This window comes from Pygocentrus nattereri, chromosome 26 (assembly GCF_015220715.1).
Source record: "Pygocentrus nattereri isolate fPygNat1 chromosome 26, fPygNat1.pri, whole genome shotgun sequence".
Classification (NCBI taxonomy): domain Eukaryota; kingdom Metazoa; phylum Chordata; class Actinopteri; order Characiformes; family Serrasalmidae; genus Pygocentrus; species Pygocentrus nattereri.
Genome location: NC_051236.1, coordinates 27,543,877 through 27,570,555, shown reverse-complemented (window position 1 = coordinate 27,570,555; position 26,679 = coordinate 27,543,877). Strand labels below are relative to the sequence as shown.

Below are 26,679 nucleotides of genomic sequence, written 5' to 3'. Positions count from 1 at the left end.
CGAGCTCAATCTCACACAAATAAACATAAATATTAACATACTCCTTTTCCCACATCTCCAGATTCCCATAACTCTTCAATAGAGTAGAACTGGAAAGCCCTACTATGCACAAACAAAAGCCTGCGGTTGTGCATTCTAACCTGCCGTAATGCTTGTCTTGAAACTTCAATCAAATTGCAAGATTCTTAGAATGCTGGGTTACAAGCTCACCACTTTCAAGCATGAACTTCTGCAGTTTATGCATGATACATTAAAGGACTTCGCCAGCGTTTCTTAACCTAGTCTCTGCCAAAATATAAAACCCTAAATACAAAAATGACTAAAGAGCAAAGACAATGTAATTGCTTGTGTACTGCAGAAATGTACTGCTCTGTAATATGTTTAGGTCTCAAACAAGTTGATGGTCTCGAAGTGTGTCACTCTACTTGCTTAGGCTTAGCACCTAATATAAATGTTAGTCTGCCTCTTTAAGATTTTAGAGTTATAAATAATAAATATATAGCACTGTTCAAAAGTCAGAGACGTTCTTTTATATTGTTTCAATCAAGTTGGCCTTTAAGTACAGGTTATTCATTTTTCAGTGTCAGGAGAAAAGCAGAATTTGCAGAAATTCCCCTCCCTGCGTGCAGAGGCCTTTCTCTTCTGAGCTTTAATGGCTGACTGTTCACCTGATGCTTGTCTTCTCATTACTCTCGCTATATACAGCTTGCATTTTGGACAGTATTTAGTGTGTTCACAATTTATTTCTATTTCAACTTCTATTCTGTTCAGTAGACATGCTTTCAGTTTTTCTGCAGGGAAAGTTCAGTCTTTTCTGCTTTGCATGATCCAAGTAATCCCAATTATTAAGTAAAACTCTATCCAACAATGGATCCTACACTTTCAGATCTCTCAAAGATGCAAGTTTAAATACTGTTTACCTTATGGTGACAGATTGGTGGTGTACCAGGTCTTGGGTGGTTGTTAGGAGTACCGTTTCCTCTGTATCTTGTATCTTGACCAAAATATTTACTCAAGATCCAATTTTGTAATTTAAGCAGTAAAAGTCTGTTTTATTCCTTTTTTCAGAGATTTCAGAGACAAGAATTTGTAGTATTACACTACCGGTGGTGTGGTGTGGGTGGAGTTTGCATAGGGTCCTGATAGATATTGCATGGAACCAGAGTTGCTGTTTTGTTGTGTTTCTTTATCTTTGAAAAAATTGGATGCAGCTTCATAAAAACAGTTTCGAAACACATTTCAGGTGACAAGTCGGCAGTTGGTGTAATCTGTCAATAAACGTTCAGACTACTTTGTCAATCGACAAGTTTTCTGTAAGTTTTGGGAAATGTTTAAAACTTATTGCCTGTGGACTCAATACAGATGCGACAGATAAAGTTTGGGCTGGAATAGGTCTTTCAATCCACACATAGAAAGTAATACATGTGCACTTACTAAACACTTTAACTTTGTTGCGCTCATTAAACACATATTAGGTGTGATTTGATTGTGTATTTGTGTGTAGGGAAGCCAGACCCCTGTGCCTCAGGTCCATGCATGAATGGAGGAACATGTTTTCACTACATCGGCAAGTACAAGTGTGAGTGCCCTGGATCCTTCATGGGGAGACACTGTGAGATCAGCAAAGCAGCCAACCCAGCTTTGGATGGTAATCTTATTACTTGTCATTCATTAGAAACTCCCCAGAAATTCAGTGATATGGAATCAATATCATATGATGCTTTTCACATTAAACAGCTAAAATCCATTCCCTTAAGTGCAGCCAATAGGCAAGTTAGCTAGAGAACGTTTAGGACATTAATCTTCGTTCAGGTGATGCCAGGATGAAGTAACAGATGCCAGTTGCTCCTGAAGAGCTTGGCTGTGACTCTCCTCCCCTGAGAGAGAGCCGGATGAAGTCTCCTTTAAATCTGATACTCATTCTGGATTGTGGTTATAACTCTTGACAGTGCCACGGTTCCATACTACCACTGGTTCTTTTGGTTTCCCTTAGGTGGCGTTGAATTCATGTGCTGCCTGGTCCACTCTCGCAGAGTGAAATATCAGCCCCACATTAACTAAAAATAAAACATTTCACAATGTGGATGTTTTTACAGCTTCTTTCTATTTATGAACTTGCGCAGAGCTCCAAACGCTCAGGTCTTGTGGATAATGTAAAATGAGACCTGCTGATTCTTTACATTTCTGGGAAAAGCCGTAAATTTCATGTCATGTTCCATTGCTGTTTGAAAAAAGCAAAGTAGCTGCTCAGTTTTTTTCCCAATTGTTCAGTTTTATGAAAGATGCTGATTCTGTTTGTGCCAAATAAGGATTATTTGGGATGAGTAAAGCGCCCTCCACTGAGGGAAACTGACAGATTCACTGTATAATTCATAGTACAAATGTAACATACATAATAAAAATGGTACATATATGTGCCCTACGAGCTTCAAGAACAGTGCTTTAATGCTTATATAATTATACAAACCAGTGTAGAAAACTTAACATAGCCATACAAATTAGTCTTTGCATTTAGCATTTGATGGTTGCCAGAACCAAGCAGGCATTTGACCCACCACTTCCGACTGAGTTCAGGACACTTATATCAAAAGATATAGATAAAGATATGAATCTACACAGAGCACCGACCAATAGACACGAACAGAGAGAGAGAGAGTCAAACTCATTAGTAGAACTAATCAAAGATTCTATTTCCCTTGAGGGTGGGACATATCCCAAGCTGTGAAGCCTGAGTGAGTTAATGCTCAGCTCACTAATCTGGCAAAAATGTTTTACTGTGATACACAAACTAATGTTAATTTCATAAATATGAGTTTGGATTTCTCACTGCTACCTTGCTATACTAAGGTTGTGGTCATACCCACCTTGTTTGATGTGGATCAAAGGTTTTCCTTAGTGTGGCCTGTTTAGATGCCTGAAAACTCCACACGTGTTTAGGTTCTCACCAAACAACTCAACCACGCTCCATTGACCCCTGCTTTTGGGAGAATTCAGCACTAGAGACTCGACACATATCAGCACCATACTGTCCAAAAAATCTGCCTGTTTTAATATTTTGCTCTCTTCAGACTGTCATGTAGTTCCTGCAGCACTAGCTACTGATAATAATGGCAGACAAGCAATAAAATAGATAAAATAATGGTGCAATTTTATCCAGTACTGGGCTTAATCCATGTACAGGAAACCACCCCTTAATGTGTCATATTGGCTTTACTGGCTCTTTACTACAGGGAAAGACTGTGGTCCCCCTGCTAAGGTGAAGCATGCAGAGGTTCAGTTCTCCTCCACGACCCCAGGCTCCATGGCTCTGTACGCGTGTCACCCAGGATACACACCCGTTCCCAGGGCCACCCAGAGCATCTGCAGCAGCCAGGGCTCCTGGAGTCAGCCCCCTGTCTGTGAAGGTTAGTGGAACCTTAGGTAAATCTTTCTTCAGCCAGGGTTTGCCCAACAAACGCAGTGTTTCCAAACGACTCCAGTATTCCAAATGTGGCAGCTAGCTGTAGGCTGTTGGAAAGAAGAAACAAGGACACAAGACACAAGCAAGGCTACTAAACACAGGAAACATGGAAAAACATTTGTAAACAACTGCCACACAGGACAAACATGTTTAAACCCTAGATTTTAAGCTCAGATGATGTGTAGATGCACCAACATTAAGTCTATATTGGGGCCTTTGGGGGCACGGCGTACAGTTTAGTGCTCCCAAACACACACCACCAGTCTGCGGTCTCTCCACAGGTCATAAACTATGCAGCCGCTTTGGCAACATAACATCAGGAATGAATGTGGATAGTACATCATCCCCACCACAGTAAAAATAAAAACCAATGTATTTAGTGCTACATGCTGTGAGCCAATGAGAGGATGTAGCAGCCAAATGGCCGGTTTGATTTGTCGATATACAGTTTTCTTGTTGCCATGAGAATAGGGCAGAGCTTGTCACCCAATGCCTGATTTACTGTAATCTGTGTTTTCATGAAAAATTCCTTCAGTATCAATTTTCTATTCGCCTTGAGATGTGTGTTTATAATGGACTTCGTTTTTCTGGGATGAGTTTCTCTAAAAGATACCGACAAGCATTTTCATCAGCAGTTATCTCTCTGTTTCACAAAGCTGCCCATATTTCAATCGTTATACTTTTAGCAGATTTTTGTTGCTCAGAGATGGTTTATTTATGTGGGATGGCTGGTTTTGCTCTCCATTTTTTTCTCCTCAGAAATAAACGAGTGTTTGTCCCAGCCATGTATGAATGGAGGCACGTGTCGAGACAGAGTGGCCTCCTTTCTTTGCGAGTGTGAGTCCGGGTTTACTGGCCAACGCTGTCAGACAGGTAACTACAGCCTGCCGACCTTTCATCCGCTCTTCATTTACCGTTCTTTTCAGGATTATGAGCTGGGTAGCTATGTTTTTGTCAAACAATCATGTAGAACATGTAGCAAGAGTGCTACTGCACAATACTAACTTAGCTAAGGCTACTGGAAATGGATGCCTTAATGGTCTTGATAAGTGGAGCCACAACCTTAATGGAACAGAAGTTTCTTGTACTGTTGGTTTCATTTTCATGTACATAAAATCTTTCTTCGATAACTTTAGAAGTATGAGTGCAAAACGACTACTCATTCATTAATTGCATTCAGCTCAATTCAGTCAAGACAATCAGCCTTTTGTCTGAAATTAAAATAGAACTTGTTAATTTCTGTGTAACATGATTGTCTGCAAAGTCATCGGGGTCCAAGCACATAGCTCTTTATAGTGCCAGTACAGGCCTTTCAGCAGATTTAACACAACTTATTGTTTAGAAATATAGCCTATATACTCTATTTATAGTAACAGTTGAGGAGAGGTCTCAAATAGAGGTGTCTGCCAAATTTCACACTCGTCTTTTGGCCGTGGGATGGTAAGCAATATGCTATTTTAAACAAATAATTCAATATTCTTGGAAAGCTATTTTTGCTGTGATTTCTCTGAACTGAGTCATTCTACAGCAGGGGTACACAATCTTGATCCTGAAGATCTAGATCTAAACTTTAGCTCCAACTGTTCTCTACCACACCTGATAGTAATGAAGGCCTTCAAGAGCATCTGAATATTGGAAACAGATGTGCTGGATCAGAACTCTGTAGTGCGGTAAATCTACAGCACCAGGATTTTGCACCCTTGTTTGGCGGCAATTACTTGTTTCCTTGTATTTTATTTCCAGAGTGCACCACAATGCTTAACTTTCATTTTAAAATTACTAAAATGTCTTTAGTGGACTAAACTTCTGGACCTTGTACAAGGATTTGGATTCTGAACTCTTTCCATTTTTCTCTTACATGTTTGCATGTCTGTATTACAACCCCAATTCCAATGAAGTTGGGACGTTGTGTAAAACATAAATATAAACAGAATACGATGATTTGCAAATCCTTTTCAACCTATATTCAATTGATTACACTACAAAGATATTTAATGTTCAAACAGATAAACTTTATTGTTTTTGCAAATATTCACTCATTTTGAATTTGATGCCTGCAACACGTTCCAAAGAAGTTGGGACAGGGGCGTGTTTACCACTGTGTTACATCACCTTTCCTTTTAACACTCAGTAAGCGTTTGGGAACTGAGGACACTAATTGTTGAAGCTTTGTAGGTGGAATTCTTTCCCATTCTTGCTTGATGTACAACTTCAGCTGCTCAGCAGTCCGGGGTCTCCACTGTCGTATTTTGAGCTTCATAATGCGCCACACATTTTCAATGGGAGACGGGTCTGGACTGCAGGCAGGCCAGTCTAGTACCCGCACTCTTTTACTACGAAGCCACGCTGTTGTAACACGTGCAGAATGTGGCTTGGCATCGTCTTGCTGAAATAAGCAGGACGTCCCTGAAAAAGACGCTGCTTGGATGGCAGCAGATGTTGCTCCAAAACCTGTATGTACCTTTCAGCATTAATGGTGCCTTCACAGATGTGCCAGTTACCCATGCCATGGGCACTAACACATCCCCACACCATCAGAGATGCTGGCTTTTTAACTTTGTGCTGAAAACAATCTGGACAGTCCTTTTCCTCTTTGGCCCGGAGGACACGACGTCCATGATTTCCAAAAACAGTGTGAAGTGTGGACTCGTCAGACCACAGGACACTTTTCCACTCTGCATCAGTCCATCTCAGATGAGCTCGGGCCCAGAGAAGCCGGCGGCGTTTCTGGGTGTTGTTGATATCTGGCTTCGCTTTGCATGGCAGAGTTTTAACTTGCACTTGTAGATGGAGCGACGAACTGAGTTCACTGACAGTGGATTTCTGAAGTGTTCCTGAGCCCATGTGGGGGTCCGCTACAGAATGATGTCGGTTTTTAATGCAGTGCCTCCTGAGGGATCGAAGGTCTCGGGCATTCAATGTTGGTTTTCTGCCTTGCTGCTTACGTGCAGAGATTTCCACAGATTCTCTGAATCTTTTGATGATATTATGGACTGTAGATGATGAAATCCCTAAATTCCTTGCAACTGCACGTTGAGAAACGTTGTTCTTAAACTGTTGGACTATTTGCTCACGCAGCTGTTCACATTCCTCAACTTTCCCAGTCTTTTGTTGCCCCTGTCCCAACTTCTTTGGAACATGTTGCAGGCATCAAATTCAAAATGAGTGAATATTTGTAAAAAAACAATAAAGTTTATCCATTTGAACATTAAATATCTTTGTAGTGTATTCAATTGAATATAGGTTGAAAAGGATTTGTAAATTTTATTTATGTTTTACACAACGTCCCAACTTCATTGGAATTGGGGTTGTATTATCCTTGTGTTACTACATTTTGCCATGTCTGATGCTGAATGCAAAACTGATAAGTATATGTGTATCGTATGAATGATATATACACATTTATTTAGAAAATAAGCCACAGTTTCTAGCCACATGACTGCTGTTGACCTGATATTAATTATGGCGGTGAACCATTCACAACACAGCAGTGACACTGCCATCGTTTGGACGTTGTACTGTGCCATTTACACTGTGTGTTCAGAAACTGACCATTGATGAAAGGCTAGAGGATGTCTAACATAAATTGTGCATGAACTAATAGACTAGTCTTCCACTGTACATCAGCAAATTGGACAGACGGGGTAGGTTTTATAAATAAAGTGGACATACTAACAAATAAAGTAGTAATAGCAATAGTTTTCCCTAATATGGTTGAGCACAGTGAGCACTCAGCAGTGCTGCAGCCCAACACCTCTGCTTTATAGTATTTATTAATATCTCATCCTGGGTCTGTGAGGACGCCTGGATTGTGCGTACTGAATGCATGCTTTCTCACTTGTGTGTTTTGTCAGATCTTGATGAGTGTCTCTCAGAGCCGTGTAAACATGGAGGCACATGTGAGGACCAGCCAGGCTCTTACTTCTGCCACTGCCAACAGGGCTACACAGGACAAGACTGTGAGATAGGTAACACACTGCTATTAGGCAAGAGAACTAATTTATACACTATATATCCAAAATTATGTGAAAACTTCTAATCATTGATTTTAAGTTTTTCATCCACACCCATTGATAACAGGTGTATGAAATCAGTAAATAGCCATGCAATCTCCATAGACAAGCACGGGCAGTAGAATGGGTTGTACTGAAGAGTTCAGTGACTTAAAATGTAGAACTGGCATATGATTCCACCTTTGCCACAAGCCAGTTCATGAAATTTTAGCCCCGTTAGATGTGCCCTTGTCAACTGTCAGTGCTAATATTGTTAAATGGAAGCACCTAAGAGCAACAACCATGAAACGGTAGGCCGCAGAGTGGGGCCACATAGTGCATAAAAAATCATCAATTCACTGTGCATCTGTCAACAAACTGCCTCTGGAAGCAACATCAGCACAAGAGCTGGGTTTTGGGGGCTTCATGAAATTAATTTACACAGCCAAGCAGCTGCACGCAAGACTAAGATCACTGTAAGCAATGCCGAGCATCAGCAGAAGCAATCTCGTGATCGACGTGCACTATCCCATTAGTTCAAATGAAGGGTCATGATATGGTTTAGACATACACTTTCAACTTTGTGGTAACAGCTTGGGGAAGGCCCTTTCTTAAGTGCCCTGCACAGAGCTCTGACCTCAGCCCCACTGAACACCTTTGGGATAAACTGGATTGCCAGGCCATCTTGTCTAATATCAGTGCCTGAACTTACAAATGCCTTAATGTGCACAGATTCCACAGAAACACTATTTTTAGACAAGCCTAACCAAGTAAAGAGAAGAGAGGGGCAACTCCATATTAATACAACTCCATTTTAATAAAATGGTTTGGAATGGGATGTCCAACAAGCTCACATAGGTGTGATGGTCAGGTGTTCACATATAGTATAGTGTCCCTCGTTGCATACCAGTTTGTACTGCAACAACAATGACCCCTATCAAAGTGAGACTTTGCTAAATAGTTTTTTCTTTTTCAAACTATTTTTAGCCTTTATCTCTTGCACCAACAGTATTACTTACTTGCCAAGTGCAATAAATAACGGTGCCTGCTGATAAATTCACAGCTAACTTTGTTATCTGGTGCTAATTTATAATGTTAACCAGTAACCCGACAGTGTGACATTAGTCTCCCATTTACGGTACTGATGTTAACCTGCTGAAATCACTGTGTTTTATCTATAGAGCAGGACGGATGTGAGTCAAACCCCTGTCTGAACGGTGGTGTGTGTCGAGGCTACAGGAGGAGCCACCTGTGTGTGTGTAAAGACGGCTACACTGGGGATCGCTGCCAGACTTGTACGTTGATCACCACTTCCAAATACTGTGACCAGACATGCATTCCTCCCTCCTATAAATCAAGAATAACTCAGACAGCATTGTTTTCCATGAAATTACTGAATTATAATCATTAGCGTGCAGTAAAGAGTTTAAGAGCTCAAGTCTCTGATGCAAGAGTAAGACTGTTGTAAGCCAGATCTTTTATCGCCCTCTAGTGGAGAATCCATGTGTATTACAGCCGTGTGGGAACCGAGGGTTCTGTCGCAGTGACAGGAGAGGAAATTACAGCTGCGCTTGCAGGGTGGGACACACAGGCCGGGACTGTGAGAGAGGTACAGTTCATAATTAAGTCACACTCCTCTGGGTGCAGGTCCATTTAATTAAAGCTGAAATGGTTTCAGGCTTCCTGCACTAAACTGACTGTGTGGCAGATCTAATAACAACAAAGTGGGTTCATTGGTACGTCCAACTCAGCATTGGCTGTAAATTTGCCAGTGGTACAAATTTAAGCCTTTTTAAAATGTTTCTGTTGCACATGCTCAGTTTTCAGCTTGTCCTTGAGACTGGTGGGCCAACAAAGTTTGGGAAAGTTGTGTTTTTTTTTCCAATAATATGAAAACAATTTTGTTGCGGAGATATGAGTATATGTGTTTTTATATATATATATATATATATATATATATATATATATATATATATATATATATATATATATTTTGATACACTTAAAAAAGGAGCCAAAAATGGTTATTTGACATCATAGAAAAACACCTCTTGAGTCATTAAAGAACATTTGAAAAAGAGGTTTGTGAATGTGAAGAACCTTTTAAAAATCCTTTAAAAAAAAAGGTTCCACACCAATTTAAAGGGTCTACTTAGATCTTTTACTTTACATGGGGGTTCTTTAAATTTTGAAAAGGGTCTTTCAGACTCGCACACTCATTGACGACAATCATCCATGGAATGGTAGTATTACAGTAAGAAAGCACTAAAATGTGCAGGGCAGGGGGTTCTCCAATATCAGGGTTGGGAACCTGTGTTCTATGGCATTGTGTGAAGAAGCCTTTTTGGCACCATTATTTTTAACAGTGTATGATGCTACTACTCTACACACAGATTTAAAGTGTAGTAAGAAGCTGTAAAACAGACAATTTAGATGTGTCCAAATACATGCAAAGAGAGACGCTATATTTCCAAAAGTATTCACTCACCCATCCAAATCGTTGAATTCAGGTGTTCTAATCACTTCCATGGCCACAGGTGTATAAAGCCGAGCCCCTAGGCCTGCAGACTGCTTCTACAGACATTAGTGAAAGAATGGGTCGCTCTCAGGAGCTCAGTGAATTCCAGCGTGGTACCGTGATAGGATGCAGCCCAGTTGTGAAATTTCCTTGCTACTAAATATTCCACAGTCAACTGTCAGTGGGATTATAACAAAGTGGAAGTGACTGAGAACGACAGCAGATCGGCCACAAAGTTGTAGGGTGTGTAAAATGACAGAGCAGTCAGCGGATGCTGAGAGGCATAGTGCGCAGAGGTCGCCAACTTTCTGCAGAGTCAATCGCTACAGACCTCCAAACTTCATGTGGCCTTCAGATTAACTCAAGAACAGTGCGTGAAAAGCTTCATGGAATGGGATTTCCATGGCCGAGCAGCTGCATCCAAGCCTTACATCACCAAGCACAATGCAAAGCGTCAAATGCTGTGGTGTAAAGCGTCAAATGCTGTGGTGTAAAGCACTGCCACTGGACTGTGGAGCAGTGGAGCAGTGAAGTTCTCTGGAGTGATGAATCACACTTCTCCATCTGGCAATCTGATGGATGAGTCTGGGTTTGGCGGTTGCCAGGAGAACGGAACATGTCTGACTGCATTGTGCCGAGTGTAAAGTTTGGTGGAGGGGGTTGGTGTGGTTGTTTTTCAGGAGTTGGACTCGGCCCATTAGTTCCAGTGAAAGGAGCTCCTAATGCTTCAGCAGACCAAGAAATTTCATGCTCCCAACTTTGTGGAACAGTTTGGGGACGGCCCCTTCCAGTTCCAACATGACTGCACACCAGTGCTCAAAGCAGGTCCATAAAGACGTGGATGAGCGAGTTTGTGGTGGTAGAACTTGACTGGCCTGCACAGAGTCCTGACCTCAACCCGATAGAACACCTTTGGGATGAATTAGAGCAGAGACTGTGAGCCAGGCCTTCTCGTCCCACACCAGTGTCTGACCTCATAAATGCGTTTCTGGAAAAATGGTCTGAAATTCCCATAAACACACTCCTAAACCTTGTGGAAAGCCTTCCCAGAAGAGGTGAAGCTGTTATAGGTGCAAAGGGTGGGCTGACATCATATTAAACCCTATGGATTAAGAATGGGATGTCAGCCAAGTTCTGGCAAACTGTCCAGGGTGTATCCTGCTTTCCGCCCGATGACGGCTGGGATAGGCTCCAGCACCCCCCCGCAACCCTGAGGGAGAAGCAGCTTGGAAAATGGGTGGATGGATGTGACTTAGTGTCAAGGTGTTATTGTCCATAGCAGAGATTATATAATAATAATAATAATAATAATAATGCTGACAGAATGACTGAGTGAACTGATAAAATGAGTTGGGGAAGGACCCGCAGCTTCACAGCTTGTTCAGAAGCTGGACAGCCTGTGGGTACAAAGTGTTGCATGCGATGGCTTCTGCCGTCCTCACTCTAAGGGCCTTGCGGTCGCAGGCGGTGCAGCTGCTGTACCAGACAGTGATGCAGCCTGTGAGGATGCTCTCTATGGTGCACCTGTAGAAGTTGGTGAGGATCTGAGGAGGCAGACCAAACTTCCTGAGCCTACGAAGGAAGCAGAGACGCTGATGGGCAGATCTCATAATAGTGTTGGTGTGGTGGGTCCAGGAAAGGTCATCAGTGAGGTGTACGCTGAGGAACTTCACTCTGCTGACTCTCTCCATTTCAGCTCCACTGATGAATAGAAGAGAGTGACCACCCCTGTTGTCCACGATCATCTCCTTTGTTTTGCTGATGTTGAGACAGAGATTGTTGCCATGGCACCACTCTGACAGAGCGCTGACCTTGTCTCTGTAGGCTGTTTCATCTCCATCAGTGATGAGGCCTAGGATGGTGGTGTCATCAGCAAACTTGAAGACGATGTTAGACGTGTGTTTGGCTACACAGTCATGTGTGTACAGGGAGTACAGGAGGGGGCTGAGCACACGTCCCTGGGGAGCCCATGTGCTCAGAGTCAGTGTGGAAGAGAAGCTGTTCCCAGCTTCCACCACCTGGGGTCTGCTCGTCAGGAAGCCCAGTATCAAGTTGCAATGCAATCAAGTTCACATGCATGGGAAGGCAGACAAGCGAATACTTTTGGCAATATAGTGTAATTCTGTAGGTAATAATGAAATAATGAATATAATGAAGTAATGAAATAATTGAGCTGCATTAAAAAGAATGAATTTAATACTACATTTATTGTTAATTTCCTTTTAATGTTAATGTTCAAAAATGTTTTACTTTGAGAAGTGGTGGCCAAATTTTGAGTCAGGTCATATCAAAACATAATGGGCAGTGTATCCTAAAACTACCATTTAATATTATATAGTATTTTGTAGTGCAGCATTGAATCCTTCTGAAAACAGAATACACAGTTCCCTTTTTGTGTCCAAGCCTTCAAGACATATCATTATCAAGGTTACTATCCCTGTGACACAGTCCTGTTCAGCCCATGAAATTATTTATGTTTTCGATTTTTATTAGCCCATTTTAACCTGAGATGCACTACAATCCCCAGCATGCACTGTAACTCGGTGTGTGTTCTGACCCCCTTCCCCCAACAGCAATCTGTGGGCCAGCGGTTACACAAAATAGAAAATATACCTGGTTCAAACAAATGGCCAGTTTTTTAAAACTGCTGTAACAGTTTATTTTTATTTAGAATCATTTTTGAATCAGTTTTCTGTGCCTATTATTCTGTTGCAATTTTGGCATATTATGAGTAAACAATGGCCTGTTTGGGTCATGGCAAGAAGTTATGTAAAAATGAATGAATACACAGCTGGCCCATGGATTTGCTGAGATTTTTTAATATGGCCCTTTTAGTGGTTGAATTTGACACCCCTGCTCTAGAGACTATTGTGGCACCAATATGGGAAGGGAGTGGGCATGTTCACAACAGATGAAGCAATGGGGGCGTTTTTCAGTTTGGCTGGAGTGTCGCATCTGATCGTCTTGTTTGTCTCAAAATATCAAATATATTGAATAAAATATCTAAAAATACATTGTCTTTTTTTAAAATATGTAAATCTAGATTATGAATCATCATTGAAAGTATATGTATAAAATTAATAGACATATTTCTTGTCTGTTTTCCAAATAACTTGACTGCTGTAGCTATCTGAAATCTCTCTGATGCTCTTTTTCAATGCTTTCTGCTTTAAAGTCAGGATGCACAATAATGTGCAGTATCCTCCATTTCCTCAGACCTGCTGCCTCCGTCTGGCCTGCATGTACTGAGGGTGGAGGAGAGTGAGGTGGAGCTGCGCTGGGACCAGTCTGACATCACCCAGAACCTCATCAGCGGCTTTGCCGTCGCTTACGCACCAATTGGAAGGGGTCCAAGGAAAACTGACTTCCTGGAGAGGCAGCACTCCACCTACGTGTTGCAGGGCCTGAGCCCAGGACAGCTTTACAACATCTCCACCTTCTCGGTCAAACGCAACACCAACAGCAATGACATCAGCCAGCCTGCTTTCGCCCTCATACGCACCAGTGAGAGCCCTCCCTTTCACCTCCATCACTTCTGTGTGTGCGTAGGGTTTAAAGAGGGAATTCACATTAACCTGACTCTGTAAGACTAAGTTAGTATATTCACATTGAAAGGTTTCCAAATGAATTAAATAAATCAATACAATTTCATTGGGTGGGACACTGTCAACTACTCAGGAAAATGTGTTTGATTTTAGAACTGAAATATGAAGCCAATTAAAACAGTAGTCAGCATGCAGGAGCAGGGTCCAGAAATCGGTTTACAAAATACAAAATCAAATGTATGTCTGAGAATATTTCATAAGCCTGAACGTTTGGTCATGCTAAACAGCATCCTACTTGGGAGCCGCCCCCTTATTATTTAAGGATAAAGATAAAAAAAGAGGAACTATTTATAGAAAGAACAAAATATTTCATATTTTAACCACTAAATGTTGATCTCTCATAATTCTTAAATGTTTGTTAAAGTATAGTTATAGTGTTCGTCTTACTGTCATTTTCTGCCAATATTAGTAAAGAAATCTATTATTAATATAGCTATTGGAACAAAACCTTGTATCTATGTTTTTGTCATGTTTTATTTATATTTTTACAGAATCTAAACATGCCAGTGACTCCTTACAATATGTTTGAATTTCATGATGTACATACCAACAGAAATGATCCAAAATTATTTGGAAAAACTGTTGGTCTATTAACTTTTATTCATAGTTAAAATGTTTTTTCTTTTCCAACAGGTTTCCACAAGGTTCACCTTTTCATTGAGTGAAAATTGTATTGAGTGAAAAAAAAATGCTCCAAACTTAGTTGGAATAAAATTCGTTTTCTTTAACGTACTTTAGAGGTTGTTGTCTTTAGGACAGTGGCCAGGTGCGTGTAGCTTATTTGCTGTTGAAAACCTTTTGGGGAGCGCTCCAAAACACAGAGCCCCTTGGGAGGCCCTAAATAACTGCCTATATCACTTATTGCAAGCCGCAGCCCTGCTTATAAGAGTGGAAACCGATTCCAAAGCCCACTGCAACTAAATACTTTTACCTAACCACCTCAGAATGAAGAATGTCCCAATGTCTGCTAATGGCGAGTGATTAATACAACACTTGTCATTTTTTTCTTTGACTATGGTAAATGATCACCTTCATTTTTACTAACTAGAGGACTAGTGCAAGTGTATAGCAGTGAAATCCCTTACAACAAATCTTTGTGGTTCACTCGTATGTTCATTGTCCCCATATCTTGTGTTTCAGGGCCACGGAAGGTGGAGCAGCTTCAGGTGGTGAATGTTTCCTCCTCGCAGGTCTGGCTGCGCTGGCTGGTTCCGGCCAGCCGCCATGCTGCTGTCAGCCTGCTGCGAGTGTCTCTGGTACCCTCGGACGGGAGCAGCCCACGCACGGCCATCCTCAACACCAGCGTCACAGAGTACACCTTCAGGTCAGCAAGTCTGCAGCCAGCTCACACCATGTGCAGAAGAATGAGAGGGGCTTTTTCACAAAGTAGGATTACTCAGTCAACTGTTCATCTTTATCCGAAAGAGTCCAATCCAGTAGTAATGTGATAAAATATGGTAAACCTGTTGGAGAGGCTTGAGTTTGGCTTAAGTTAATTGGCTAACTGAGAAAATCCAGGAGAGCGAGGATGCCCCTGGCTGCTGCGTCTTAGCGATCAATGGAGTGCTTAGCTGCCTGCAACACTCGTTGTGTCCACTAGGTGGCTCTCTTGAGGTATGATTGAAAAGTTGAAAAGAAGTGAAAAAATATGAAGATATGTTTTGCTGAGTCTTGCTGTGTGTGTGCCACAGCTCTCTGCTCCCAGGTCAGATGTACACTGTGGATGTGCTGACACAGAGTGGAGTCCGCCCAGAGGAACTGCCCTCCACCAGCCACTCTGCTGGACCTCTGCGCTTCTGGACAAGTAAGCTTCCCTCTGTCTTTTTCTGCTGCCAACACACAGAAGATTCTCTCTGTCAAGATTGGGCACTGACACATTCGCACCAGCACCACACTACTATTGTTACTACTGCTACCATGTTCATGTCACTGCTGTGCTGAGAATGATGAACAACCCAAATAATGTCTGGTCAGTGGTGGTCCATTTGGATGGGGTTGGATGATCGTTGAGGTTTGATAAATTGTGCAGCAACTGATAAGCTACAGTGAGTAACTGTAGGGAAGACATTGTAGCCTACAATACATAATTGTGCGCAAACGTTTAGATGCCTCTGGTCACGTTACATGCTTTGTTGATTTTCTACATAAAAATAAGCTTATATCCTCTACAGGGAGCACATTTCTATACTCTACTATACTATATATTCACTGCAGTTTATTTGCTTTTTAGCATATTGAGGTGGGGCCAGGGTGGTTGGGATGCATAAATGTGGCTTATGCAAAAATAATAGCACATTTTTCTATTTGATGTTTTATTTTTTTCCAGTATGTTATGTTCAGCAAGTAAATAGAAAGTGGGCACAGACATTAGCAGAAACAATGCTACGTTTAAATGTATCGTCTGTAGACAATGTATTAACTCATTTATACTGTCAACTTTAGAATTAGACTTTAGTTTGACTGGGGTGTTCAGACCTTTGCATACGACTGTATATGTTTTTGGTGTTAGGCTACTAGCCTTGGTATTACACCTACCCAGAAAACCAACACTGTGTTGGGAGCGATTCACTAAGCACTGTCACCTGTACCAGTAGTTCCTAAACTGTGGCATGCATAACCCCAGGGATATATCTAATAACACTGGGGGTATGTAAAAAAAAATTAATTTAATTTCATGCCATCAGCTGACTTAATTACAACACAAAGAAGCATCCAGCACATGGCAAACTTATTTATTTATTTATTAATTAAATGACTACGGTACAATTATGTACATTCGATGAGTATTAAAGGTGCCCTACAACCACTTTCTCAGGGGAAAGGCACCCATTTGTGTCAAAGTTCATAATGAGTAGAGTACCTTTAATAGTACAACTATGTTTCCTAACTAAAGGTCTTGAAGAGGTTTTCTTCAGGCTATCACCTCAGTGACAGTTTAATGTCTTTTTTCTCAGAGTGTACATCTGGTGGGTTGTCAATGCATCATACACATATACATATATTGAGGTGGATTGATTTTATAAATCTCACATACACATCATGACAATGTACATGTGTGTGTGATAGGAGTAAGAGGGATTTCGCTACACTGAAAACGTTTGGGAAGCACTGGCCTACACTATATACAACACTGATGTAGAGAACAGAATTCATGATTCAAAGAAGTAGTCCCATGCATATGAATTTTCAAACCAAATACAACACATTTTGGGTTTTCCATGTCTGATAGGGAAATACTGGCTGCAGTCACATACATCTATACTATAAAAACTATACTACTGAATGCTCTTCTAAAGGGATACATAGAATATAGACAGAATGCAGATGTAAACACGGTTAGCCAGTGGGTGGGTCTTTAATCGTTCATCTGTGTTTCCTTTCCTTGGATCCTTTCCTTGCATCTTAATTCCTTCAATGACAATGTGTTCACCAAATGAGACATCCTAGAACTTTGAACACCTGTTTCTGGGCTTAAAGAATCTGCCCCTAATAAAGAATTACATCCTACGTTAACCATGCATTCTGTGTCAGGACCCTTGCCACCACAGAACCTCTCTCTGTCCCACGTGACCACCACCTCTGCTCAGTTCACATGGGACCGGCATCCTCGAAGCATCCCTGATGGCTTTGTGGTCAACATCACACGTGGCCTGATCACGCGGAGCCGCTACCTGCCTGACGGAGGCCTGGGGACGTACACCCTGAGGGACCTGAGCCCAGGACAGCACTACAGGCTCGCGCTGACCGCTGTCAAAAACACAGGACAGGAGCAGGTCCACAGCGTGGCACAGTACTTAGCCTTCACCACACGTGAGTCACAGAAAAAAGCCAACTGCTCACACAGACTGCTTCTGCTCTCAGGAGAAATGGCTTCAGTGATGGCTTTTCTCAGGTGTGACAGCTTAGATGCTGCAACAGCATTTATTTTCTGCAGAGATGATATTTTATTCTATTGTCATATTTCTGCATTACTGAAGTTCTGTGCCGAGATTGCACTTGCCAATTAATGCATTTTTTTTTAGATAGAAAAATGTTTACAATGTTATAAGTAAGGATGCTCTGATATGGGAGCTGATGGTCAATGCAGATCTATTTTCCATGTTCATATCTGCTGATTCTGATTCATACATGTTTATAAATCATAGCATTTGGGACTACATCCACCTAAATGTTGTAGGGTTACAAATACAGTACGTTGAATAAGATGCAGGTCCAGTGTCACCATGACATTCTGCTCTGGAGTCCAGTAAATACATCAAGTTTGAAATACTGTTCCAATCTAAACATTTTGTCCAATGCCGATCATTTTTAAGCAATTATGTGCTGATTCCAAAATCAGTGCTAATTATCAAACACTAACATTTTTTCAGTATTTTAAGTATTTGAGAAACAAAAGGAAGCTGCAAATTGATTGATAAATAATCATAACTACTATACCCCCCGCCCCTTGGAATTTGCCTTGGAATTTGATCACCACGTTTCAGGCATTCTTTTTATTACAGCTTCGTTTTTAATGCCCTTTCTTAGTCATTGTAGAATTATCTACACCTCCAACTCCTTCTGAACCCATCTAAATGTTCTCTTTGTTTCCTCCCTGCTAATTATTTAAAACACATCACTAGCATATTATGATCTTTTTCTAGTTTACATCTGCAGCCAAGTTTGTTTTACAGCGAAAACACTGATTCCAAAAATTTTGAACAATAATGTAATAATGCAATGAGTTTTGCAGTATATTAATAGTAATTCACAAGACAACATTAACTCATTTGCATTACTGCGATTGTGTGCCGTTTCTTTTGGATAGTACCTCTAGACGAGCAGAGAAAAGCCGAGAGAGCTCAGGGAGGCCGGGACACACCCAGTGGGCGCACAGTGCCCCGGACCAAACTGCAGGATCTGAGCACTGATAAAGACGGAGAACTCTCAGAGGAACTGCCTAGGTTGGTATACAGTGGAACGTTGAAATGCAGTCGTATGCAAATGTTTAGTTTGATCAAATTAAACACAGAAAGCATGATTATGATTTTAACATATAAAATGTGCCACAACTTTTACACAGGCCACATTTTATACTTTGCATGTTAGCAAATCAACAGTCATTCTATACTGCTACAGTGTGCAGAGGTGTGTTCTCTGTATGGGATGTGATAACCTGTTTTCATGTTTTAATGTATGTAATTTGGTCAGGGTTGCCCAAACTTTTGCATAAGACTGTAATTGGACCCATGCAAATGCATGCATTGTAATTTGTTTTTCATTTTATTTGTATACTTTGTTTGTTGTGATCTCATAGATACACTGAGCTGATCGATGGCAGGGGGAGGATAACGGCCAAATTCACCAACTTACCTCGCAAAACCATTCGCCACCGCACAAGTGAGTTTTGATATTTCACAGCACCTCAGATTTGCCTTTCCATTCTTTCTTTGTCTTCTGTCTTCCCTCCTAAATAAACCTACTGAATATTGAAACACCTCATTTTTCACTTTTGCATTATGACGCACTGAGGCTGCATGCAGTCGTTTTGTCTGCTTTATCTTGCTAACTAAAGTTACTAAAGTCACTGAAGTTCACGAGGTAACTCATTTATTCACTTTCTGCGCTGCACTCATATAGAACCTGAACCTCCAATCAAATTAGAGAGAATGGAGGAAACGACCAATAAAATCAGCCTGGCTCTGGAGATCCCTGAAGAAGTGACAAGGCGGAAAACTGGTGGGCGTTCCTTTCAGTGTCATGAACCCTAAATATTATCATAAGAAACAGCAGTGGCTCTCTTCAGGGTAGATTGAGGCCAGGGCTTCAACTGTAGGTGGTATTTTCACTCTCTAATTGTTCCCAGCTGAGTCTGGCTCGTGCTTCCTTTTATAGCGTCAAAGTACGGCTGCATGACAGTCACCGCAGAAGTGCTGTGGTCATCTGTGAAAATTCTTTAATATGAATTAAAGAATGGCTTGGTGAGAAATCAAATTTGCACAATTTTCCCCTTCAGCCAAGACACGCCTGGTGTCTGATGTTTGCCCTTTTGGTTTTGCTGGTGTTAAATGTAATTAACAAATAATGGAAGCTTATACTCCACCAATTAGCATCACACAAACTGCATGTCTGAATCATTGCACAGTTCTCACAAACGGAATAATCCGAAACAGACTTGCTTCTGAGGTGACCTATTATGCTCGTTTTCGTGTTCATGATTTTAGTTTTGAGGTCTACTACAGATTTACGTGCTTCACTGTTCCAAAAACCCATTTTGAATAATCTCAATTCACCCTCAGTCTGAAACACAGTTAGAGCTCCTGCGTCATTAAGTTCTCCCTCCTTTGTGTTCTGATTGGTCAGCTCGACACGTTGTACTGACTGGTTAACTGCACGAGCAATTGAAAGCAGAGGCGGCATCCTGCAAGTTCCAGGTCTCTACACAAATAGCGACCACTGTCTTTTTTGTTGTTCTACCTTTGGCAGAGCATACAAAGGAGATTTCCCCTTGAAAATGCAGAGCACAGCATCTTCTTGAAAAGGCTATAAAACTAACTCTCCCCAGCCTCCAGTAATTGTTGGATGCTGTGTGAGGGTGTGCCAAGCTTGCCGGTAGGAGGGCAATAAGGATTGTGTTGTGAGATTGCCTCATTTTGTAACAAAGGAAAAAGGCTGGAATTCCAACAAGGCGTTTTAGGCAACTGAGAAAAGCAGTTTCTCTGGGAGAGCGTTACTCCCTCTGGTGTACACGCTGGGCGCTGTAACTTTGCAGATTGTTTACATGCACAAAATGCACACTAGAGCAAAGGAAAAAAACAGAAAAGCATATAGCGAAGTGACCGCTTCACTGTCCGACATGCAACTTAGCAATAATCCATGAAACAAGAAAAACGGACTTCTTTTATTAAACTGCATTTATGTTTTTATATTGATTCTATACATTCTAAAATTTTGAATATTGAAAAAATAAATAAATGAATTGACCACAGGTGAAGGGTTAGACGATGACAGAAATGATAGACAAACACCCTGTAAAGACTGTATAAATAAAAGAAAGCAGTTAGCGGAGCGAGAGAAGAGGGCTGTTGACTACAGTGTGTGTTATGCATACATTTCCAAGCGTTTATCCACGTTTGACTTGCAACCAATGTTTGAATAAAATAGACATTATCACCTGCCTTTGGTAAATTTGTGTGCGTTTCTATGCAGTGGAATTCAATTGTATTACCTTTCCTTCAGCGTGTTTTTCTCCATTAATGCGGTATATTAGCAATGCTGATGACCGCTTATGTGTTTTAGAATCTCCGCGAGACTGCAGGACTCAGCAGTGTCAGAATGGAGGAACCTGCGTACAGAGCGGCGACTCACATAGCTGTGACTGCCCCACTGGCTTCAAGGGTAGACAGTGTGAGCTGTGTGAGTACAACCAGCTAGCACCATATATCATAACATATAAGTAAAGTATGCATTTCTGTTCTTAGGGGGTATTTCCCAATTGCCATTATCCAAAAACAAAAAAAGTCTTTCTTTTTTCACTTTTCTTTCTACGTTGTTTGAACACAGCAGTGGTCCCTTAAATCATGAGAATATTTCATGACAAATGAACCCATAGAAATGCTCCAGAATCCCTTTACAGTTAATCAGTTATGTTTTTGGGAACACACAATATTCATGTACATGTGAAAAACTTTTCAATGCCCAATAAATGGTCAATGTATTTTGACTGCATTCACCTCTGTCAATGTAAAATGGGAGGTGCTAACTGGGATTGAGTTTATGTAAGCAGGGTCCTTACCAGGCACAATGCTGATTTGGGTCTTCCCACCTACACATCTTGTAAACTGTGACCCCAGTAGCCTCCATCTCTCTGCTCAAGTTGAAGAAACTTTCCATGAGAAAGCTAATGACGAACAAAAGCATAACTGAGCTGTCAGGAATATCCATTCATTTATTTGCTTGCTCTATGAGCCAATTTGAATTGAAAAGCAAAATAGTGGTCATAGAGTTGAGACAGATTGTGTTGGACTGCCAAATATTTTTAGTCAACTAAAAATGCTAGATAGGCCCAACGGTGGACTAACAGTCCCACGTGTTTGCCAGAAATTTTAGCACCATACAACTGTTTTAATTATTCACACTCTGTTCTTTCTTGGGACATTAAGAACGTCTTTGCCTTCCCTTGGAAAGTTACTATTTTGGAAATAAACTGTGCTTCAGTTTGAATGCCAGTGCTGCAGTACACCACCTGATCAAACCCGAACCTTTACCTCAGCAACCAAAAGCTTTATGTTCTTACTTTGTCTAAGAATAGCTCCAGTTTTGTTATAAAAGATATGCCCACCCTCTGTCTCTTAGTCATAAGACACTCATGAGACACTCAGCCTGAGCCAGACTTCTAAATTGGGGTTGACTAACTCTTACTCCTCGCCATTCTACTCAGCTCAGTTATCTAGTTTATATCACATTCTTCAGTCAAGGCTTCAGTGTAGTGTGAGGATATGTTTTCCAAAAATCTTGCAACTATCTGCCAGTCTTTCTTCTGTTTCTGCTGCGTGTTTTATATGTTAATTGATTAATCTTTCTCTCTATCTCTTTCTAGATTGTCAGCGAATACCGCACCCATGCACTCGCCTCTACTCTGAAACGAAGAGTGTGCCCGTTTGGGAGGATGGAGTCTGCCATTATCTGTGAGTACCTTTCTTCTGGCAGAGAAAAGTGCAGTGCTCTTTGCATTAATGCTGTTTAGCTACTTTATGTTAAGTAACGAATTCTGTGGTTCACAAGACACAAACGGAAAATTCTATTCTAATATACAATTTTGCTCTATTATTCTGTTCTTCATTTGAGCCACTCTATGATGAATTTCTCTATTTTGATTCACAGGTACAAAAGAACATATAAAGTACAGCAAGATGTTTGTTTTAGAGAGATCTGTGAGCCTCTGCTCCCAAAGAAAACTCCCAGTAAGTCAAACACTTAAGGACCACCATACACAGGGCTGACACCTGCCAATTAGATACCCATGGCAAACTATTATTCCCTCCCTTAACACTTTCGCAAACAGATGAAAATGTGCTATTTCAGTTGATACCATACAAAGACAATGTCCATGAACTAAAGCTAAAAATGTCTTCTCCTTCTCCTGTAGAGTTACCATTTTCTAAATATGAGATTTATATGAGATATTTTGTAAGTTCTCAGCCTTTTAGCTAAGATCAAGTGTAGTATCTGTTATCAGTTTAATATCTGATACGTCCTCTATATGAGGACGACATATTCATTTGATTTTTAGAACAGGGAGATGGAAGAGGGACTTGCTCCGTCCGCTCCACGCATCGACCTGGCATTGCAGCTGTGCAAACACAGCTGGCTAATGATTTTTTTTTCTTCTGGGGGCAGCCATGAGCTGGAGGTTAGGGAACCAGCCTTGTAACTAGAAGGTTGGCGGTTCGAGCCGTTTGGTGGGCAGTACGTGACTGAAGTGCCTTTGCGCAAGGCACCTAACCCCCAACAGTTCCTCGGGAGCTGCCCACCTGCTCTGGGCAAGCGTGCTCAATGCCACCTAGTGCATGTCTTCGCTAGTGTGTATGTGGTGTTTCACTGCACATGTAGGTTAATCTTAACAAGGTTTTGGGGTTGTCTATTATACAACCCCAATTCCAATGAAGTTGAATACGATGATTTGCAAATCCTTTTCAACCTATATTGAATTGAATACACTACAAAGACAAGATATTCAATGTTCAAATGGATAAACTTTATTGTTTTTTGCAAATAGTCACTCATTTTGAATTTGATGCCTGCAGCACGTTCCAAAGAAGTTGGGACAGGGGCAACAAAAGACTGGGAAAGTTGAGGAATGCTCAAAAAGCACCTGTTTGGAACATTCCACAGGTGAACAGGTTCATTGGAAACAGGTGACTGTCATGATTGGGTATAAAGGCAGCATCCCTGAAAGGCTCAGTCGTTCACAAGCAAGGATGGGGCGAGGTTCACCACTTGTGAGCAACTGCGTGAGCAAATAGTCCAACAGTTTAAGAACAACGTTTCTTTAGGGATTTCATATCATCAAAAGATTCTGAGAATCTGGAGAAATCTCTGCAAGTAAGCAGCAAGGCAGAAAACCAACATTGAATGCCTGTGACCTTCGATCCCTCAGGCGGCGCTGCATTAAAAACACACATCATTCTGTAACCCCAAGACCCTGACGGAGAAGCGGCTTAGAAAATGGATGGATGGATGGATGGATCATTCTGTAACAGATATCACCACATTGGCTCAGGAACACATCTCTGATGGCATGGGGTGTGTTAGTGCCCTTGGCAGGGGTAACCTGCACATCTGTGAAGGCACCATTAATGCTGAAAGGTACATCCAGGTTTTGGAGCAACATCTGCTGCCATCCAAGCAGAGTCTTTTTCAGGGACGTCCTGCTTATTTCAGCAAGACAACGCCAAGCCTCATTCTGTACGTGTTACAACAGCGTGGCTTCGTAGTAAAAGAGTGCAGGTACTAGACTGACCTGCCTGCATTGCATTGACCTTCCCATTGAAAATGTGTGGCACATTATGAAGCGCAAAATACGACAACGGAGACCCCGGACTGTTGAGCAACTGAAGTTGTACATCATGGGAAAGAATTCCACCTACAAAGCTTCAACAATTAGTGTCCTCAGTTCCCAAACGCTTACTGAGTGTTAAAAGGAAAGGTGATGTAACACAGTGGTAAACACACCCTGTCCCAACTTCTTTGGAACGTGTTGCAGGCATCAAATTCAAAATGAGTGAATATTTACAAAAAACAATAAAGTTTATCCGTTTGAACATTAAATATCTTGTCTTTGTGGTGTATTCAATCGAATTTAGGTTGAAAAGGATTTGCAAATCATCGTATTCTGTTTTTATTTATGTTTTACATCCCAACTTCACTGGAATTGGGGTTGTATTTCACTGGTACAAAATCTCAGAAAAAGCTGCTTTATAAGAAACTCGTCTCTTTAGCTTCTTGTAACCTGAAGTACGAAACCTAATCTTAGACTCTGAGCTCTTTTTTATCCCACAGTCACTAAAGTTGTTTTTGTAATTTGAGAAATATTTCTAGTTCAGCCTTCGTCTCAGAGCTATGTACTGAAACTTGTTCATGCATTTCTTACAAGCAGAGTTGATCACTGTAATGGTCTTCATGCTGGACTTCCTAAAAACAAACATCTCTTACAACTCATACAAAATACAGAGCATCCTGCCAAAATAAAACAGATCATATCACTCCTGTTTTTAAAGATCTTCACTGGCTGCCTGTATCATTCAGGATCAATTTTAAAGTTCTGCTACTAGGTTTTAAGGCTCTAAATGACCTAGGATTTTATTTAAACTCTACGTCTTCAGGTATTTATCTTTTAATTTGATCTATATCATTTTCTTATATGATTCTAAATGAATACTTATAATTTCTTTTTATTACTCTTTAACTTTATCACCTGTTTTTAAAGCACTTTGAGCCGCCACTGGCATGTACATACATACATACGTACATACATACACATATGCATACAGACAAACAAATTCAAGCATTTAAGCTTAAGCCTGAAGAACAAAATACAATTATGAAAAAAACAAACCATGCAAGCTGGTAGTGTCTGTTTCAGAACATCACATTAAAGCCCCTGACTCTAACTACAACTAACTGGCTCATTTTTCCCACTGTAGAATCTTTCTTTCAAATTCATGCAGCTTGGCAGATTTCCGAGCTATGTGGTTTGATTTAAAGTCGATTGGTACACTCTACATACCCCTAAAAAAAGATTTTATCATATTTTTAAGGTTGTTAAGGATATATGCTTTGTTTGTGGTGTGAAACCAAACGTAGGCCAGCTGTTATGAGAGCTCTGATCATCAGATATGAGCCTTGGCACCAAAGTGGCTAGTTCTGTTCTGCATAATTGACAATTATATATTTAATTAACCACCTGCCTGGTTTTGTATAGTAAATAAATGCTGAGTTGTGTATATTAATTTTAGGACCAGAAAGATACTCACTGTAAGTTTAAAACAATAATATACTGTATATTCTTTTATAGGCCGAAGAACTCAAAGACAACAATAAAGGTAAGTATTCCCCTTGATTCATTTCGGAATTATACAAGTTACCTTAACTCTTTTTTTTTTACATTTTAATAAGCACAAATGAGTTCATTTATCACTGAATTCACTAATTAAGTTATTGATCGATGTTTATTCAATCACTATATTCTTTCTGTTTTCATTTCAGGAGGCTGGATATGCAGAAACTCAGTGAATCACAGGACTCTCTCCTACAAGACTCAGTCACAGAACATGGAACCATTACATGCTGACTAGCTTGCCGACCAAACAGTTTTATGGACAGTTTTTGTCATCTCTCATTCAGTAGTTCTTTCTGTACCATACATTCTAGCAGTTACCCTGCATCAAATAGCATACCTCAAATGGAAATGTTTTATGATATTGACATTAAGTGGCTGTGTAGTCCCTCAGGGAATTTTTTTAAATGGTTGCTTGTTGCATCTCTGTTCAACAACTCCATCTCATTCAACCTTAGAACTGGTAAGCCTGGGTAAACAAGTGCACCAACAGATACTGGAAAACTGTCACAACCGTTTTTGGACTTGTATAAAACAGACTTCTCTGCTAGCTATCCTGTAAATAGTGTTTATAGGTTTTTTTTAGGTGGATATTTTAATAATAAAAAAATTTAAATTTGCTTTTTGTGGGTTTTCTGCCTTCAGCTTTTGTCTCGTCTTAAGACAGTTATTGAAATAAAACACACTCTCCTAGATACCAGCGGAGTTTGTCAGTAGGTGTTTCACTGTAACAAACAAGGACTGTGAACTACTGTCAATGCACTTAGGAAGTCGCGGTGGCAAGAATCTTGTAAATCATAAGTAGACGTTATATACACAGCTTGCCATGCTCTGTGGGCTCATATTACAATGACAAATTTGCCAATTCGTCAATTATGTTTTAAAGCTGATATTGTGATTAAATGCGCTCAATTATACTGCATTTGTTTAAGCAGCCACAGGTGATGTATGGACCAAACAGCAGCTTTCAAATATTTCACAATGAGCTAAAAACTATATTCAATGCA

At 40.7% G+C, this 26,679-nt stretch overlaps 1 protein-coding gene and 1 pseudogene across 2 annotated transcripts in view; both read left to right on the top strand.

Annotated features, from left to right (window-relative positions):
* Positions 1–26,293, top strand: part of sned1 (sushi, nidogen and EGF-like domains 1) — a 71,320-nt gene extending 45,027 nt beyond the window's left edge. For both annotated transcript variants that reach the window (XM_037534938.1, XM_017697999.2), the window contains exons 15-32: positions 1,505–1,648; positions 3,231–3,404; positions 4,220–4,333; positions 7,315–7,428; positions 8,634–8,747; positions 8,945–9,061; positions 13,187–13,474; positions 14,716–14,899; positions 15,267–15,379; positions 17,107–17,385; positions 18,383–18,518; positions 18,872–18,954; positions 19,195–19,293; positions 20,854–20,970; positions 22,154–22,241; positions 22,438–22,517; positions 25,631–25,658; positions 25,822–26,293. In XM_037534938.1, the coding sequence (XP_037390835.1) occupies positions 1,505–1,648; positions 3,231–3,404; positions 4,220–4,333; positions 7,315–7,428; positions 8,634–8,747; positions 8,945–9,061; positions 13,187–13,474; positions 14,716–14,899; positions 15,267–15,379; positions 17,107–17,385; positions 18,383–18,518; positions 18,872–18,954; positions 19,195–19,293; positions 20,854–20,970; positions 22,154–22,241; positions 22,438–22,517; positions 25,631–25,656 (2,270 nt within the window). In that variant the 3' untranslated portion in view covers positions 25,657–25,658; positions 25,822–26,293. The remainder of the gene's footprint in view (positions 1–1,504; positions 1,649–3,230; positions 3,405–4,219; positions 4,334–7,314; positions 7,429–8,633; positions 8,748–8,944; positions 9,062–13,186; positions 13,475–14,715; positions 14,900–15,266; positions 15,380–17,106; positions 17,386–18,382; positions 18,519–18,871; positions 18,955–19,194; positions 19,294–20,853; positions 20,971–22,153; positions 22,242–22,437; positions 22,518–25,630; positions 25,659–25,821) is intronic.
* Positions 22,744–22,919, top strand: LOC119262536 (annotated as a pseudogene).
* Positions 26,294–26,679: the final 386 nt, after the last annotated feature.